The sequence below is a fragment of the Mastigoproctus giganteus genome, chromosome 2 (assembly GCF_048544385.1).
Source record: "Mastigoproctus giganteus isolate SK-2022 chromosome 2, ASM4854438v1, whole genome shotgun sequence".
In the NCBI taxonomy this organism is placed as follows: Eukaryota; Metazoa; Arthropoda; class Arachnida; order Uropygi; family Thelyphonidae; genus Mastigoproctus; species Mastigoproctus giganteus.
The window spans coordinates 20,392,357-20,409,089 of NC_143576.1; the positions used below are offsets into that span (position 1 = coordinate 20,392,357).

The 16,733-nt window shown below is 41.2% G+C and overlaps 1 protein-coding gene across 1 annotated transcript in view; it reads right to left on the reverse strand.

Moving 5' to 3' along the window:
* Positions 1-8,080: 8,080 nt before the first annotated feature.
* LOC150089198 (uncharacterized) overlaps positions 8,081-16,733 on the reverse strand; it is a 51,181-nt gene continuing 42,528 nt past the window's right edge. Inside the window, exon 5 of the mRNA XM_090390368.1 lies at positions 8,081-8,543. Coding sequence (XP_090246494.1) covers positions 8,142-8,543 — 402 coding nt within the window. The 3' untranslated portion in view covers positions 8,081-8,141. The remainder of the gene's footprint in view (positions 8,544-16,733) is intronic.

The window sequence follows — 16,733 nt, forward strand, 5'->3', positions numbered from 1 at the left end:
CTGAATCCAGTAGATGGTGCTCTTGATTTTTTGGGAAGTATTGAATCTCAGTTATAAGTCTACTTCTGTGTTCTTTGTAACATTCACAGTCGTACATAATATGCTTCCAGGTTTCAGGTTCTCCACAGGTGCATGTGGACTCTTCTATTATTCCGAGTGCATTCAGTTTGCTTTAAATGGGACGTGGCCCGCCAGGAGGAAGGTTGTATTTAGCCTAGGGTAGAACCACCAGGGGGGTTTTGAGTACATTTTTGCGACTATCGGTATATGAAGCTTCTTGTAACTTGGCCCTTTGGCGACATCTCCCATCTGTGCTGTCAAGTCTTCAACACGCGAGCAACTATTCGTTGTTTCTCTGTCGTCCGGCTGTTGGTTGGGTCCAAGGTAAAAAAAAATCAAATTATTATTTTAGGGTTGCCCGTAATTAAATACATTAACCCTTATTTGTGTCTGTAAATTGCGTATGTTCTATGGTCGAGTTGCCTGTTTTGCTGGACAAAAGAACCCCAGTTACTGGAAAAAAACCTTGCTATCTACTCCTGAGACCGACTAACTCAGCCACGGAGTGAAAAAAGCCCATTAAACTTCCGCGCGTCATCGACGGGATTCGAATCCAGGCATTTTCCACCCGGTGTGGGGAGGACGGTGACGATACCACTGTGCTACCCGCGCAGACTGGGTCCAAGGTCAAGTCATAGATGGAGGCAGGCATATCTTTGGATAGTAAATACATGAGTCCACATCTAACCACCTCGAGTGATAGATGGAGTCATAGATGGAGGCAGGCATATCTTTGGATAGTAAATACATGAGTCCACATCTAGTCACCTCGAGGTCTGGCGGAAGAGCTCCCGCCAGAACCTGCAGAGCGTGGGTACTCACCGTTTTGCAAGCCCTGGTTATAGTTAAAAGTAAAAAGTGTAAAGTGTTCGATGTCTAACAGCCCTAGGGGGTGTCCCCCAACTCTGCGTTGTGTACTCTGTTTGTGTAGCACAGAACTCTACACAGAGGTTTAAAAACTATAATGTGTGTGTGTTAGCGTTGTGTAGTGTCATGTTATGTTGTTCTTCTGACCATTTAGCCGTTGGGCCCCCTAGTGGGACCCACCGTTGTCCACACTTAGCCCTGAGGAGGCAGGTCAGGCACTAGAGGGAACCCTTAAGTACTCTGGCAGGCTCTGCCACCTAATTTCCGAAGATTTCAGAGGCAAGGGCCTAAAAAAAAAAATAAATAAATAAAATAAATAAATAAATAAAAAAGCGGACACTTTTAACAATTCTTCAGAAAGTTGTGACGACCGCAATTTTCCTATCTGACAGATATGCCGGGACACTGTTATACAAGTTTTCTGGGAGTGCTGCTTTCCGGAGCCTGCCAAGGACGCTCGGCCACCAGACGGTGTTGAATGCCCCAGCAAAATCCACTGCTATTACTAGAAAGTACTTCTTGTTACTTTGGGTTGCCTTGGTTATGAGGTTCTGGACTGCTTCAATGGTCGAGAAGCCCGGTTTGAATCCATATTGCCTGGGTGATTCCAGGTTGGCGGTTTTGTAATAGGAAATGGAGCAGCCTTTCATAGCATTTGCTTAGAGTAGAGAGTAGGACTATGGGCGATATGAGGTCGGTTGGTCCGGAGGTTTTGTTAGATTTTTTAAAATAAGTTTTAGGTGTGCAGTCTTCCAACTTGTTGGGAATTTCCCAGTTTCTAGACATCGGTTGAGGAGATTAGTATCAAGTTCGGTATATATTCCACAGCTGTTTTGACCATCTCTGGTTCTATGAGATCCGGGCCGGGACATTTATTGTTGTGCATTTGCAAGGCCGCACCCTGTAATTCATCGACTGTGAAGGGCGGTTCTATTTCTAGGGTTCTATACGTTTGGTTTGCCTGGCATATTGTCTGTTGTTGTTCATTAGGAATATCTGGTGGTTCATGGATGAGAGCACTAATGATATTGGTGATCGATTCTTCCTACGTTTTAGTCAGGCTTCCATTGGGCATCCTCGTTGCAGTGGCCACTTCTACCCTGGGTAGCTTGTTTGTGGTGATTTTATACACCACGCCCCAGGGGTTCTCGTTCCCTCTCTTGGAGACCAGGTTTTCCCAAGAGGCTCGTTTGTTCTTTTTAATTTTTTCTGTGTAGGTATTTCCCACCTCTTTGTATTGTTGCCGTAGTACTGCTACCTCTGTATTTCATCGACTGTGAAGGGCGGTTCTTTTTCTTTGGTTCTGTGTGTTTGGTTTGCCTGGCATATTGTCTGTCGTTGTTCATTAAGGATATCTGATGGTTCATGGATGAGAGCACTAAGGATTGGTGATCACTCTTGGTGATCGATTCCTCCCACGTTTTAGTCAGGCTTTCATTGGGCGTCCTTGTTGCAGTGGCTACTTCCACCCTGGGTAGCTTGTTTGTGGTGATTTTATACACCATGCCCCAGGAGTTCTCGTTCCCTGTCTTGGAGACCAGGTTCTCCCAAGAGGCTCGCTTGTTCTTTTTAATTTTTTCTGTGTAGGTATTTCGTACCTCTTTATATTGTTGCCATAGTACTGCTATCTCTGTTGGTGGCCATGTTCTCTGTGCTCTTTGGAATTCCTTCCGCTTTGTCTGGACCTGTTTTCTCAATCTTTGGAATTCTAGAGTCCACCAAGGCATGTCCCCGACTGAGGGGGTTTTCCTCTTCATTGCTGTCTCCGCTGCTCCAGTGATGCTGGTGATATTCTCCTGGAGTGTATCCGGGTTTTTCATCTCACTGTCCATTGCCTGTCCCGCCAGTTCCTCCAGCGTTTTTTGCGCCTTGCTGGTCAGTTGTGATATGAAGAGTTCCCAGAGTCTGCCTTTTGGATGGCGAATCTGTTTGCCAATTGTCTGTTTGTAGTTTTTGTCATTGATCTTCTGATTTGGTAGGTTATTGTACGGTGATCCGAATTGGCCCAGACATTTTGCACTGTCCAATCGGTCACATGGGCTTCAATATTCCTTATGGTCAGGGTGATATCAATCGTGGCTTCTCACAAGGTATTGCAGGTGGTTGGCAGGTTAAAGGGGTGGTTTTTGATTGTGAGGATTGAATTTGCCAGAAATTCGTCGAGCCTTTGTCCATTTCTGGTTCCGTCGTTGTCTGGTGTGACACTGTGCCAAACAGAGAAGCGGTAGTTTACATCGTCTCCTACAATTATTCTTTGTCTTGCTAGGGTTGTCTGGATGGAGCCGAGATTTTTTTTTCACTCCGTGGCTTAGTCAGTCTTTGGCGTAGATAGCAAGGTTCTTCCCCTCCAGAAACTGGGGTTTTTTCATCCAGCAAAACAGACAAATCGACCATAGAATACACGCAATTAACAGACATAAGATACACAGCACGGTAGATGACTTTCATTATTCAGGTGGCCTAAAAAATAATAGTTTGGTTTTTTTTTTTGGATGGATTGGAGATATGTGATAGCAAAGTTGATTTCACACGAGGTCTGCAGTACAATGAAATTGCATAGAAGCTCCCAGTTGAGCTTATATGGGCACAGGCAGCCCAGGGCATACAGAGCTGTGGTAATTTTGTTACCGCTATTTCTGGATTCCTCACTACTACTGCTCCCCATGGGGTATCCTTATCACGCTGGATAATTTTATAACTCATTGGGAATCCCCTGACCTGCTTTGTGTGTGTATAGGGCTCCTGGATAAGGCAGATGTCGGCGTTTTCTTCATCAGTGTGGCACACCTGATCAAGCACTGCCCTCGCATGCTGCCCATTGATCTGGTGTATCTTTAGAACTCCGTAGTTATATTTCTTATGATGTGTATCCATAATCAATTCGTTGTTGGAATACACTCTACTTTTTGGTACGTTGGGCATTTTGCATCCTGTATGGAGTGTGTGTGGTCCAACCTCAGGGATTTGCAATTGACGCATATGGGATCTTTCTCCTTGTTTGGGCAGTTTTTAAATTCATGCCCTTTCTCCAAGCAGTGGCCGCAAGTGGCTTCTTTCTTGTTGCAGGTATGAGAGGTGTGGCCATACTTGCAGCACCTATAGCAATTTATTACTACCACATGCTCCCTATACCTATCCTAAAAGGGTACCTAAGCTCAACCAGACCACCACAGATTAAGATCAATGCCACAACCATCAAGCACTGCATCCAGCTTAAGCACCTTGGTGTAATCCTGGACTCAAAACTGTCCTTCCTTCCACACCTACAGTATATCCAAAAGAAGATAAGAAATTACACAGCATTGGTGGCAAGGGTCACTGCAGTGACTGGGGTTTAAACCGACGTACCTTAGCCCTGTTTTATAAAGCAGTATTTATTCCAACCATCTCATATACTGCAGGGCCTGGTATCACCGGGAACTATTGTCACAAATCAGAAATTAGCCACCATTCAAAGAGCAATACTACTTACCATCACCAGAGCCTGCTGCACGGTGGGCATTCCTGCTTTCCAAGTCCTCCCTCTTGACCTTGAAATAATTAGATGTGGCATGTTGTATCATCTGTTCAAAGGAATCTCCACTACCACCATTGGATTCACCACCAATCCATTAATCAGTCGCAAGACAGAGAAAAGGCACCGTCTTGCTCACTTGCAGCAGGCCCAGCAGGACAGATGGAAGACATCCACTAAGGGAGCAATTACAAAGAAATTCATCCCTGAAGTAATGTTCGCATTCCCAAAAGGCCCAAGCTGGTTTTTCCCTGGCCTGTACATAATGTACCTCCTTACAGGCCATGGTTGATACAAGAAAAATTAACATCTCTGGGCATCACAGATGATCTATACTGCCACTTGGCACCATATAAAGTATGACTTTCCTGACTATGAAGACTTGAGACCTATTCTGATCACAAAGATTACTAATTTGCCTAAAGACCAGGAACATATACTAATTCATACCCATGACAATTATAAATACTTCACCACTTTTGCACAGGATGTCTTCAACCGACGAAGAACGTTAAGGAGCCTATTAAACCACCAAGACCAACAACTTTAGGCAGATTCTGTGCACTGAAATTCACTTCCTTCGTCCAAGTTCCATCTGGCTGAAATCTGCAGGCAAGATCAACCGGGACCTGATCCCACGCAAGACTCCAAACCTAGACATTGGAGACACCAACAGCTTCTCTGCCACAAGTCACATTTTTTTTTACTCTCCTCCCTGGCCGGGTGAGGAAATGGGCCCCGGTCTCCTCCCACCCCCTTCTTCCGCCTGGTGAGGCATGGGCTTGCCTCACTGACTTTCTAAGGTTGCTTTCTCTATCATCCTCATACTTCTGTCTTTTCCCCCCCAGCCTTCAGACTCTTCCCCTACTCTGTTTAACTTGCGGTGTACACCCCACACAACATATCAATTAATACGTCCAAAGTTAAACTATGCTTACATAAACCTCTCTTGGCTCTTTATATTCTAGCATTAACCCCCTCTTTTTTTTTTTTTTTTTTTCACATCGGCCCTTGCCACTGAAATCTTTGGAAACTAGGTGGCACGGCTTGCCAGAGTACAAAATAAAATCTAGAGGGTACCTGACCTGCCTCCCTGGGGCCAAGTGCAGTAACAGTGGGTCCCAACAGGGGATCCAACACTGAACCTCCGGGGACTCCACTAATAACATTAGACCACGAAAAGCAGTGTCCATTGATTGTCGCTCTGTCTTCTCCCACTCAACAATCCCTATATCCATAGCAGCAATTTGCCTCCAGTGCCACACTGCTCCAATTTGTGCAGCAGTCTTCCATGTTCAACATTATCAAAATCCTTTCTAAGATCCAAAGATTCAAAATTATCCTTTGCATCCAGTTCCTCTGTGACCACATCATAGTATCCAATCAAATTGGTCAGGCAAGACTTCCCCTTAACAAATCCATGCTGTGTCCAAGCTATAACTGAAGTCTTGTCTAGATGATCCTGTAGCACTTCTTTAACGAGTGCCTCCATTAATTTCCCTGGAACAGAAGTTAAACTAAATGGTCTGTAATTGCTTGTATAGCCCTTTGATTCTCCTTGGTGAATTGTGGTCACATTTGCACATCTCCAGTCCATGGGTATCTCCCCTGAATCCAAGGAAACTCATAATTATGGCTAAAGGTTTGCTTATTTCTTTTGCTGCCTCTTTTAATATAACTGGATAGATCCCATCCACACCAGGTGCCTTTCTTATGTTTATCTTCGACAATATCTTCTGCACTTAGCTCTCAGTTATTACAAAATCATATATCTCATTGCCAGAGTTTAATTCACCTCTGGCATTCCCCTCCCTGAATAACTCATCATGTGTGAATGTAGATGCAAAATACTAATTTAGTTTGTTAGATGGTTGAGTTTACTTTGTATAAACAGTTGTGAATTTTTTCTTCACAATAGTTTATATCATCCTTTATATCACAAATCTCCGATTCAAGGGTTCCCTCCATACCACGGGACTGGCAGTTGTCTTTGTTTTCTTTTTACTGCATTTCCACTCCTGCAAACCCACCACATGTGTACAGCACACTCTGTGGGGGGCATCCAACCTTTATAATGGTTACATAATTTAATTAGAAATACACCGATGAGTCAAAACATTATGACCACCTACCTAATATGATGTTGGTCCTCCACGTGCAGCCAAAACAGCTCTTACCCGGTGAGGCATGGATGCTACAAGGTTTTTAAATGTGTTTTGTGGTATCAACACGCAGCCAGCAGATCCTTTAATTCCTGTAAGGTCTGTGGTTGAGACACCGCAGATCAGAATTCCTGTTCCAACACAAACCACAGATGCTCGATGGGATTGATGTCTGGGGAATTTTGATGCCAGGGCAATACCTGGAAGTCTTCCTCATGTTCCGCGAACCAGTCTTGAACAATCCGGGCGGTGTGGCATGGTGCATTTTCCTGCTGAAAGACAATGGTCTTCCCCTCTGGCTGCTGCCAGAGGGGAAGACCATTGCCATGAAACAGTGTATCTGGTCAGCAATGATGTTTAGGTAGGGGGTAGACGTCAGAATGCCTGGCACATGGATGACTGGATCCAGGGTATCCCAGCAGAACATTGCCCAAAGCATGATACTGCCGCCACCGGCTTGTTTTCATCCCACGGTGCATCCAGGCACCATCACTTCCCTAGGTAAATGATGCACACCTACCTGGCCGTCCACGCGGTGCAACAGAAAATGTGACCAGACGATCTTCTTCCAATCACTCAAGGTCCAGTTTTGATGCTCGTGTGCCCATTGTAGGCGCTGTCACTGGTGAACCGTGGTTAGCGTGGGCACTTGGAGCAGCCTGCGGCCACGCAGCTCCATTTTCAGTAGTGTTTGTTGTACTGTGTTGTGACACATTACTCCCATCACCAGCATTCCAATTACCAGCTAGTAGCACCATAGTCACCCTTCTGTTGCCACATATCACCCGAGAGTGGCTTCGCTCACCCTCTAGCATCAATGAGCCGTGGTCATGCAACACCTCACATCTGTTGGAAAGGGTGCAGAAACGAGTAGATTAGATTCTTATCCAAAAAGACTAGGGGTTCTGTAAATTAAATTTTCTGGAAACTGGTGTCTGTGTAACCTAATTGAAACATATGACTTTAAAAGGATCAAGTAAACAAAATGTTGATGGCATCTTTGCTCCTATTCAGGGGCATAATCAGAGATGTGCAGAGGGGAGCATATGCCCTCCCTTAACCAAAAATTTGAAATTAAAAAAAGGATGCAGGAAGTGTTCTAAAAAAAAACAACTCAAAAGCCTGGTTGCTATGTTCCCCCTTACGATGATACCTGGATACGCCAGCACTCCTATTCACATGAAACACATAATAGGGATAAATGTTTAAATCGAAAAAGGATGGTTGCAGAATAGGTGTGCAGAAATTTCCTTTCAGCAAAAGAGCGATCATTTGTTGGAATTAACTTCCACTTAGTGTTGTGGAGGCGGATAATTTAAATAAATTTAAGGTGGAGTTTGGAAAAATTACAGAAATGAAGTGTTTTTTTTTTTTTTTCCCCCTTTTGGGTGGTAATGTTTAAGCTTGCTTTCTTACATGTTGCTAATACTAATGCACATTAGATATACATATTTTTTATTTAAAGTATGCCGTCCATGATACACTCTTTATTAAAAACTGGGGATAAAAATGTCATATATCAGATGTAGCACAGTATGTTACTGAAAAACTTTCTTATGATGTTCAGGAGAACTTTCCTTAAAAGACCTGTTAGCATAAGTCAGATTTTCTGCTGCACCAATACCGTAACCTTTTCTGTTATTAAAAAATGGAATGCTATTGTCTTTATTCCTTCCACTAAACTGATTTTTCTTAGAATCTTTATCTTCATTTAACATATACAATTGGCCACTAGCTTGGGTATAAGCAATCACTCCATTTTTAGATTCCCGTCTTGCAAATTCAGGTGTGGCAGTTTCAAATGCTGGATTTCCATAAGTTTCTGAGTGCTCTCCTGCAGGATTACCATTGGTTGCTTCTATTACATGTTGTTGCCAGTACTGAATGTTCTCTACAGCACAAACTAATGCCAGGATGATATCCACAATAACAACAGAAGTCTGTTACAAAGAAACAAAAGTAAAGTTAGATATCAGAAGAGCAGTAGTGATATTAAAAACAACAAGGAACTTTTTTGTAAAATCTTTATGAATGTAATTTTTGAAAACCTGTGAAATACAGTCAAATAAATCTTTTTCTTTTTTATTAACCCAGCAAGAGTTTCAAGGGGCACCTGTAAGGTTCCCCTTGAAAATAACATTCATGTGTTAACAGTTAATCAGTGATTAAAAGTGTGAAATTTTTTCCACCTTCCTATATACATTATTTTTAATATTTATTTATTGTATTTAATAATAAAAAAATAATGTATTTAGGAAGGTAGAAAAATTTCTGTTCTTAAATATGGTTATAAACTTTTACTGCAACAGTTTCTGAAGTGATTTCTTATGGTTTTCATATAGAAATTAGGTGTGAGAACCAGTCAGGTGCCTGCTACTTTTTTCACATTTATTTGGATTTTGCGTGAAATATGACATGGTACCAGACAAGTGCCAATGCTGTATTTGCCTGAAATTGCAATTTTTTTTTTGTCCTCGCCTTTTTCCCATTAGTATATGGGGTCAGCGATTTTTTATTGTTTTGGCATGCAATTTTTACGGCCGGATGCCCTTCCTGACACCAACCCTCACCCTTTATCTGGGCTGGGAATATGCGGTGGTCATTCCCTGACCTACTGCATCCTCCGTATTTGGTGGGTACGGGCTCCAACCCCGGTCTAATCAAGAAGCGTGTGCTATGCACTACTGCTCCTGCCCACCTGGCTATGGAGGCACGTTACTTGAAATTGCAATGTACTTGATTTTCCTTTCCCATTGGGTCAGTAAACATTTACTTTCATACTGTACCTGTTTTTGAAAGATTTATTATTGTTTCCACAACATAAAGGTGACAATACGAAACCGGTATTCTCTCAAAATGACCACTACTCTGTGAGAAGCAATTTATAACCCCAGTGGCTCACATCTGGTGAGTATGGGCTTGGCACACCCAGGGTCCTGAGCTGGATATCATCATTCTTCTCTTTCTTGGTGACTCTCTCTCTCTCTCTCTCTCTCTCAGGGTAACTCAGAATTTTTTTTTTCCTGGTGCAGCAAAAGCCTCAGGCTTCCTTGCACCATATAATGCAAGAAAACTTATACAGCGTCAGCCAAAAAAAAAAAAAAAAAATCCTCCCATTTCACCCCTCCTCCATTCGTTCCAAATGCCTGTCCAACTCAGCCTTAAATTTATTTAGGTTATCAACTTCCACAACAAAATATGGAAGTCTGTTCCACCAATCAACCACCTGCTGGCTAAAGGCAAATTTCTGCACGTCTGTTCTACAACTGTCTTTCCTCAATTTGAATCTATGCCCCCTCAGGTTCTTAATCTGGGCAAGAGGAAGAATCCCATCAGCATTCAGCTTGCTCAACCCACTCAAGGCCTCATACACCTCAATCAGATCACCCTCAGGTAGGCACCTCCATAGCCAGGTGGGCAGGAGCAGCAGTGCGTAGCACACGCTTCTTGATTAGAACGGGGTTCGAGCCCGTGTCCACCAAATACGGAGGATGTGGAAAGGTCAGGGAATGACCACTGCATATCCTCGGAGCAATATGGCCTTAGTTGCTAATGGTCTTAAAAACCAAATAACCCGCAGGCCTACTCTCCAGGTGCTGCAATTTGTAGAACTTAAGCCTTTCTTGGTAAGAGCACCTCTTTGTTTCCCTCATCAATCTTGTTGCCCTTCTTTGTACTCATTCTAGCAACCCTATATCCTTCCTAAATTGAGGCCTCCAGATCTATATGCAGTATTCTAGGTGTGGCCTGATCATTGCCTTGTACAACGGAATAATCACATCCCTGCTAGTAAAATTCCTATATATCATTGACAAGACTCCATTACCTGCCCTGGCAGCCCATCTGAACTGCTCAGCAAACTTCATATTTGACTGCACAATTACCCCCAGGTCTTTTTCACTTTCCACTTCCCTGAGTGTAGTACCACACAGTTGGTACATTTCTCTTGGGTGTATTGCTACCCATATGCAGTACTTTGCATTTGTCAATGATAAACTTCAGTTGCCACTTCTCAACTCATTTGCCCAACTTATCTAGATCCAGTTGGAGTAGCATACTGTCTTTATAACAACCCTGCCAACCCTTGTATCATCTGCAAACTTGGACATTATTGTGATATACCTTCATCAATATAATTGATGAATACACAAAACAACAATGGGCCCAGCACCGAACCCTGGGGAACTCCACTAATAACATTTGTCCACTAATAACATTTGTGCATTTATTACCACTCTCTGTTGTCTCCCACTCAACTATCCCTTTATCCATTGTAGCAACTTACCCTTAATGCCATACCTCTCCAATTTGTACAGAAGTCTGCTATGTGCAACAGCATCAAAAGCTTTCCTGAAATCCAAGTATATGATATCAAAATTATTTTTGGCATTCAGTTCCTTTGTGACCACATCATAGTATCCAATCAAATTGGTTAGGCAAGACCTCCCTTTAGCAAACCCATGCTGTATCTTAACTATTACTGCAGTCTTGTCTAGATGATCCTGCAATGTTTCATTAACCATAGACTCCATTATTTTCTCTAGGTTAAACTAACAGGTCTATAGTTACTTGTGTCACCTTTTGAATCCCCCTTTGTGAATTGGTGATGCATTTGCACACCTCCAGTCCATGGGGACCTCTCCTGAGTCCAAGGAAGCAGGGGCGGACTTTGGCCTAAGCAGATTAGTCAACTGCTTAGGGCACGTAATTTTTTGGGGACCGTAAAAAAGTTTTATTATACATTTTTTCATTATTTTATTTTAAATAAATTTATAATGTTTTGCTTGTTTTGCGCTGATCAATCAAAGCTTCTTTGCACACTGCGCTATCTGGTGAATCATCATGTATACCGCATCAGGCCCAATTTTTCCTTAGTCTGCCACTGCAAGGAAGCTCTCATAATTATGGCTAAGGATTTGCTTATTTCCTTTGCTGCCTCCTTTAATATAACTGGATGCCTATATATAACTGGATAACAGATGCCTTCTTTATGTTTAACTTCAACAATTTCTCCTCCACTTTGCTCTCATTTATTACAAAATCACTTAGCTCCCTGTTAGATTTGAATAAACTTCTGGCATTCTCCCCTCCCCCCTCCCCCCTCATTGAATAATTCCTCATGTGTGTGAATGTAGATGCAAAATACTCATTCAGTTTATCAGCTACCTGAGCATGATCATCAACAGTCAACCCAGCTATCTTTGCACACTGCACTATATGGTGAATCATTGTGTACACCGCATCAGGCCCGATTTTTCCTTAGTCTGCCACTGCAAGGAAGCTCTCATAATTATGGCTAAGGATTTGCTTACTTCCTTTGCTGCCTCCTTTAATATAACTGGATAGATCCTGTCCAATTCATCCCTTTCATCTGATTCATCCCTTTCCTTCTAGGGTTTATGTATGGAAAGAATTCTTTGCTGTTTTTCTTTGCATCCTTAGCCAAAGATTTCTCATTATCTGCCTTCGCCTGCCTAACCTCCTTTGTGACTTGATTACAGACAAGCTTATATCTGCCATAGGCTTCTGTGTCACCTGATAATTTATATTCAACCAATACATTTTTCTTCTCTGCCACGAGCCTTTAATTCATCTGACATCCATTTAGGCCTGAACCTTGAACAGTATTTTTTAGTTGGAATGAAAAACCTAATAGCCTCCAAGATTAAGTCCCTGAAGGTGATTAGCATTAGCAGAGGCATCAGCCAAAAAAAAAAAAAAAAAAAGAAACCCCCACTCCCATTTCACCCCTTTGTTTGTTTGAAATACCTGTCCAGTTGAGCCTTAAATTTATTTAGGCTATCAACTTTGACAACAAAGGATGGAAGTCTGCTCCACCAACCAACTACCCGCTGGCTAAAGGCAAATTTCCACACATCTATCCTATATCTGTCTTTCCTCAATTTGAATTTATGCCCTCTCAGGTGATTATTCTGAGCAAGAGAAAGAGTCCCATCAGCATTGAGCATGCTCAAACCATTCAAGGCTTTATACACCTGTATCAGATCACCTCGCTGGTGCCTAGTCTCCAAACACTGTAATTTGCAAAACTTAAGAGCAACCCTTTGTTCCATTCACTAATCTTGTTGCCCTTCTCTGCACTCGTTTCAACAGCTCTACATCCTTCTTGAAATGCGGCCTCCAGACCTGTATACAGTACTCAAGGTGTGGCCTGACCATTGCCTTATACAAGGGAATAATCACCTCCTTATCCCTGCTAGAAAAATTCCTGTATATCATTGACAAGACACCATGAGCTACTCTTGCAGCCTGTCTGCACTGCTCAGAAAACTTCATATCTGTCTGCACAATTACCCCAGGTCCTTTTCGTTCTCTACCACTGTCAGTGTAGTACCACAGAGTTGATACATTAATCTGGGGTTACTGTTTCCCATATGTAGTACTTCACATTTGTCAATGTTAAACTTCATTTGACACCTCTCAGCCCATCTGCTCAACCTTTCCAGATCCTGTTGCCGCAGCATACTGTCAGTAGTGTCCTTAACAACCCTGCCAACCTTTGTATCGTCTGCAAACTTGAACATTAAGCTTGATATATCATTATCAATATCATTTATATATACAGAAAACAACAATGGACCCAACACTGAACCCCGAGGGACTCCACTAATAACATTAGTCCACGATGAGCAGCGTCCACTGATTACCACGCTCTGTCTTCTCCTCCTCAACCATCCCTTTATCCATAGCAGCATTTTGCCTCCAATGCCACACTGCTCCAATTTGTGTAGCAGTCTTCCATGTGCAACAGTATCAAAAGCCTTTCTAAGATCCAAATATATAATATCAAAGTTATTCCCTGCATGCAGTTATTTTGTGACTGCATCATAGTATCCAATCAAATTGGTCAGGGAACACTTTCTCTTAACAAAACGATGCTGTGTCCGATCTATAACTGAAGTCTTGTCTAGATGATCCTGCAGTGCTTTAACCAGTGCCTCCATTAATTTTCCTGGAACAGAAGTTAAACTCACAGGTCTATAATTACTTGTGTCAGCCTTTGATCCTCCTTTATGAATTGGGGTCACATTTGCACATCTCCAGTCTATGGGTATCTCCCCTGAGTCCAAAGAAGCTCTCATAATTATGGCTGAGGGTTTGCTTACTTCCTTTGCTTCCTCCTTTAATATAACTGGATAGATCCCATCCACCCCGCATGCCTCTTTTAAGTTTATCCTCAACTTTCCTCTCAGTTATTACAAAATCATCTAGCTCACTGCCAGAGTTTACTTCACCTCTGGTATTCCCCTTCCTGAATAACTCCTGATGTGTGAATGTAGATACAAAATACCCATTTAGTTTGTTAGCCAACTGAGCAGGATCATTAACAGTTGAACCATCAATATCCAGTGGACCAATCTGATTTATCCCTTTCCTTCTAGAGTTTACATAGGTAAAGAACTCTTTTCTGTTTTTCTTTGCATCCTTTGCCAATGATTTCTCATAATCTGCCTTTGCCTGCCTAATTTCCTTTGTGACTTGGTTACAGACCAGCTTATATCTATCATAGACTTACATGTCACCCATTAATTTATATGTATCCCATGCATTTCCCTTCTCTGCCATATGTCTCATTAGTTCATCTGACATCCATTTAGGCCTAAACCTTGAACAATATTTCGTAGTTGCTATGTAAAGATTAATTAAGTTTAAATTAATTTTAATAAATGAAACTTAAATTAAATTTAAGTTTCATTTATTAAATTAATTTAAACAGCTTTAATCTAGATTAAAGTGCTTAAACGATGCATTATTGCCATGGGCAAGGCTGGGTTTACTAAGTTGTGGTGGCACAGTTGCTTAGGCAGCAAGGCTTTAGGGAACCATGGAACAGTGCAGTTTAATGTTGGTTCAGGGCATATAAATCTTATTTTTAGGTCTATAAAAATGTGTCAGGGCTCCATGCTATCCAGATCCAGGGCACATTGGCCATAATGACTCGTGGTCTTCTGTTTCATCAGGTGGAGGGAAAGAATTGTATTCTGTAGTTGACCTGATCAAGGTTACTTTTCACAAAAATAAAAGATTGATATTCCACAAACATAGTTCTGCATATAGTGATCCAAGGAAAACACTATTTTAGAGACTAGAACAAGTTATTAATATCTGAATATGTAAAATTCAGAAAATGTAAGAAAAACAATATAACCTCCAGTCTGACCAAATGTGTCATACTTTTTTGAGATAAAGTACAAGTTAATGGATAAAGAAGAATGTAGGATTTGTGAGGATTAAATTAATATATGTGGATTAACTATTTTAGTAGTAAATACATAAATTTATTTTTTTATGTATGGGCTCTGGGAAATAAATATGTATATTTAAATTTTTCAAGATCATTTCTGATAACATTTCAAATAATGAGGCATTCAACAGACAAATTGTCTTAATCTTCTATTAGTGTGCTGTTTGCTGTCATTTACTTTTCCAACTAATAACAGGCACATTATGAGTAGATGGCAGCACTGAAATACTTTTGAAGATCAGAGATCACACTTGTTTGCCATTGTTTTCTGATCTAAGTTTTAAAAAAGCCAAAATTCTGAATACAGATCTAGAAATTGATGGAATTGAATTAAGTGATAAATAAATACATATAGAGGATAATACTGGATCAAAAAGTTTTTTATGCTTTTTTTTTTAAGTCTCATATTTTGGCAGTAATTTTACTCCAGTGGTGACCATGAATGTCCACCACTGGAGAATAAGGATCAGATTAATATTTAAAAGCATTTATGCATAAAGTTTTCATCAATTTCTAGATTTAACCTAAAATCACTAAAATCAGATAAAATCACTGGTAAAGATCTTCCAATTAACATTTGTAGATGAGAGAAAGGCTGGCAGGGTGGTTAATGACAGGAAACAAGTCACACTATTGCATCAAGACCTAGTTAAATTAGGCCATTGGGCTGAGAAGTGGCAATTGAAATTTGAAAGTAAATGCAAGGTATTGCATATAGGCAGCAGTAATCTCAGAATAACATACCAATTAGGTGGTACCACGTTCAATCTGGTGGAGAACAAAAGAGACCTAGGGGTAATTGTGCCGTCCAGTATGAAGTTCTCTGAGTAGTACAGACAGGCTGTTAAAAGAGCTCATGCAGTTCTGTCAGTGATGTACAAGAACTTGTCCAGGAAGGACAAGGAGGTGACTATCCCATTTTATAAGGCAGTGGTTAGGCCCCATTTTGAATACTGCATACAGGTCTGGCAGGTCTGGAAGTTTCATTTCAAAGAACATGTGGATCTCTTAAAATGGATGCAAAGAAGAGCAATGAGATTAGTCAAGAACCCAAAGTGGTACCCTTATCACAAAGGGCCTCAGTTCTGAAAATCTCACTCCTTGGAAACCAGGCACTTATGAGAAGACCTGATTAAAGTATTTAAGGCTTTAAATGGATTGAGTGAACTTGATGATGGTATTCTAAATTGTTCTCAGACAATGAACACAAGGGGACATAAATTTAAAATGTATGGCTTCAGGACAGATGTGCAAAAATTTGCTTTCAACCAGACATTAATTGATTGTTGGAAGGAGCTACCATTGGTTGAAATAAGTGGGAGAGGTGGAATATAAGTCAGAAATAGGAGAAGCAGAAAAATTGAGAAGATTTTTGGTTTTTACAATAACCAGACTGGTTTTTTGAGCAGGAAATGAGGAGTTCATATGATATTCTGAGTTAAAGTGAAACTTGCACAGAACAGAGCGAGTGTGTTCTGTGCAAATCTAAAATATAAGGAGGCTATCTGCTATCAGGATATGTTCAGATTTGAAACAAAGGGATGCTCTTACTAAGAAACCTTTCTTAGTAAACCTTTCTCTGCAAATTGCAAGTTGATCAATTGCAAGCAAGAGATGAAGTTGAGAAAAAGCAATTTCTAACCACTTCAGAGAATCTGAATTTGTTTGCCTCGAGTGATGCAAAGAATGAAATTTTGCATGTTTCTTCTTTCATTAATCTGAAAGAACAGTCCAATAATAGTAAAAAAATTTTGAGGATGTGTGTTATCACCGAAATTTAGAGGGAAACGTGTTTTTAAGACTATGCTGAAGAGGATGCACACACATTGTTTTTCAGGATGTGCATGAATGAAGAACTCATTGC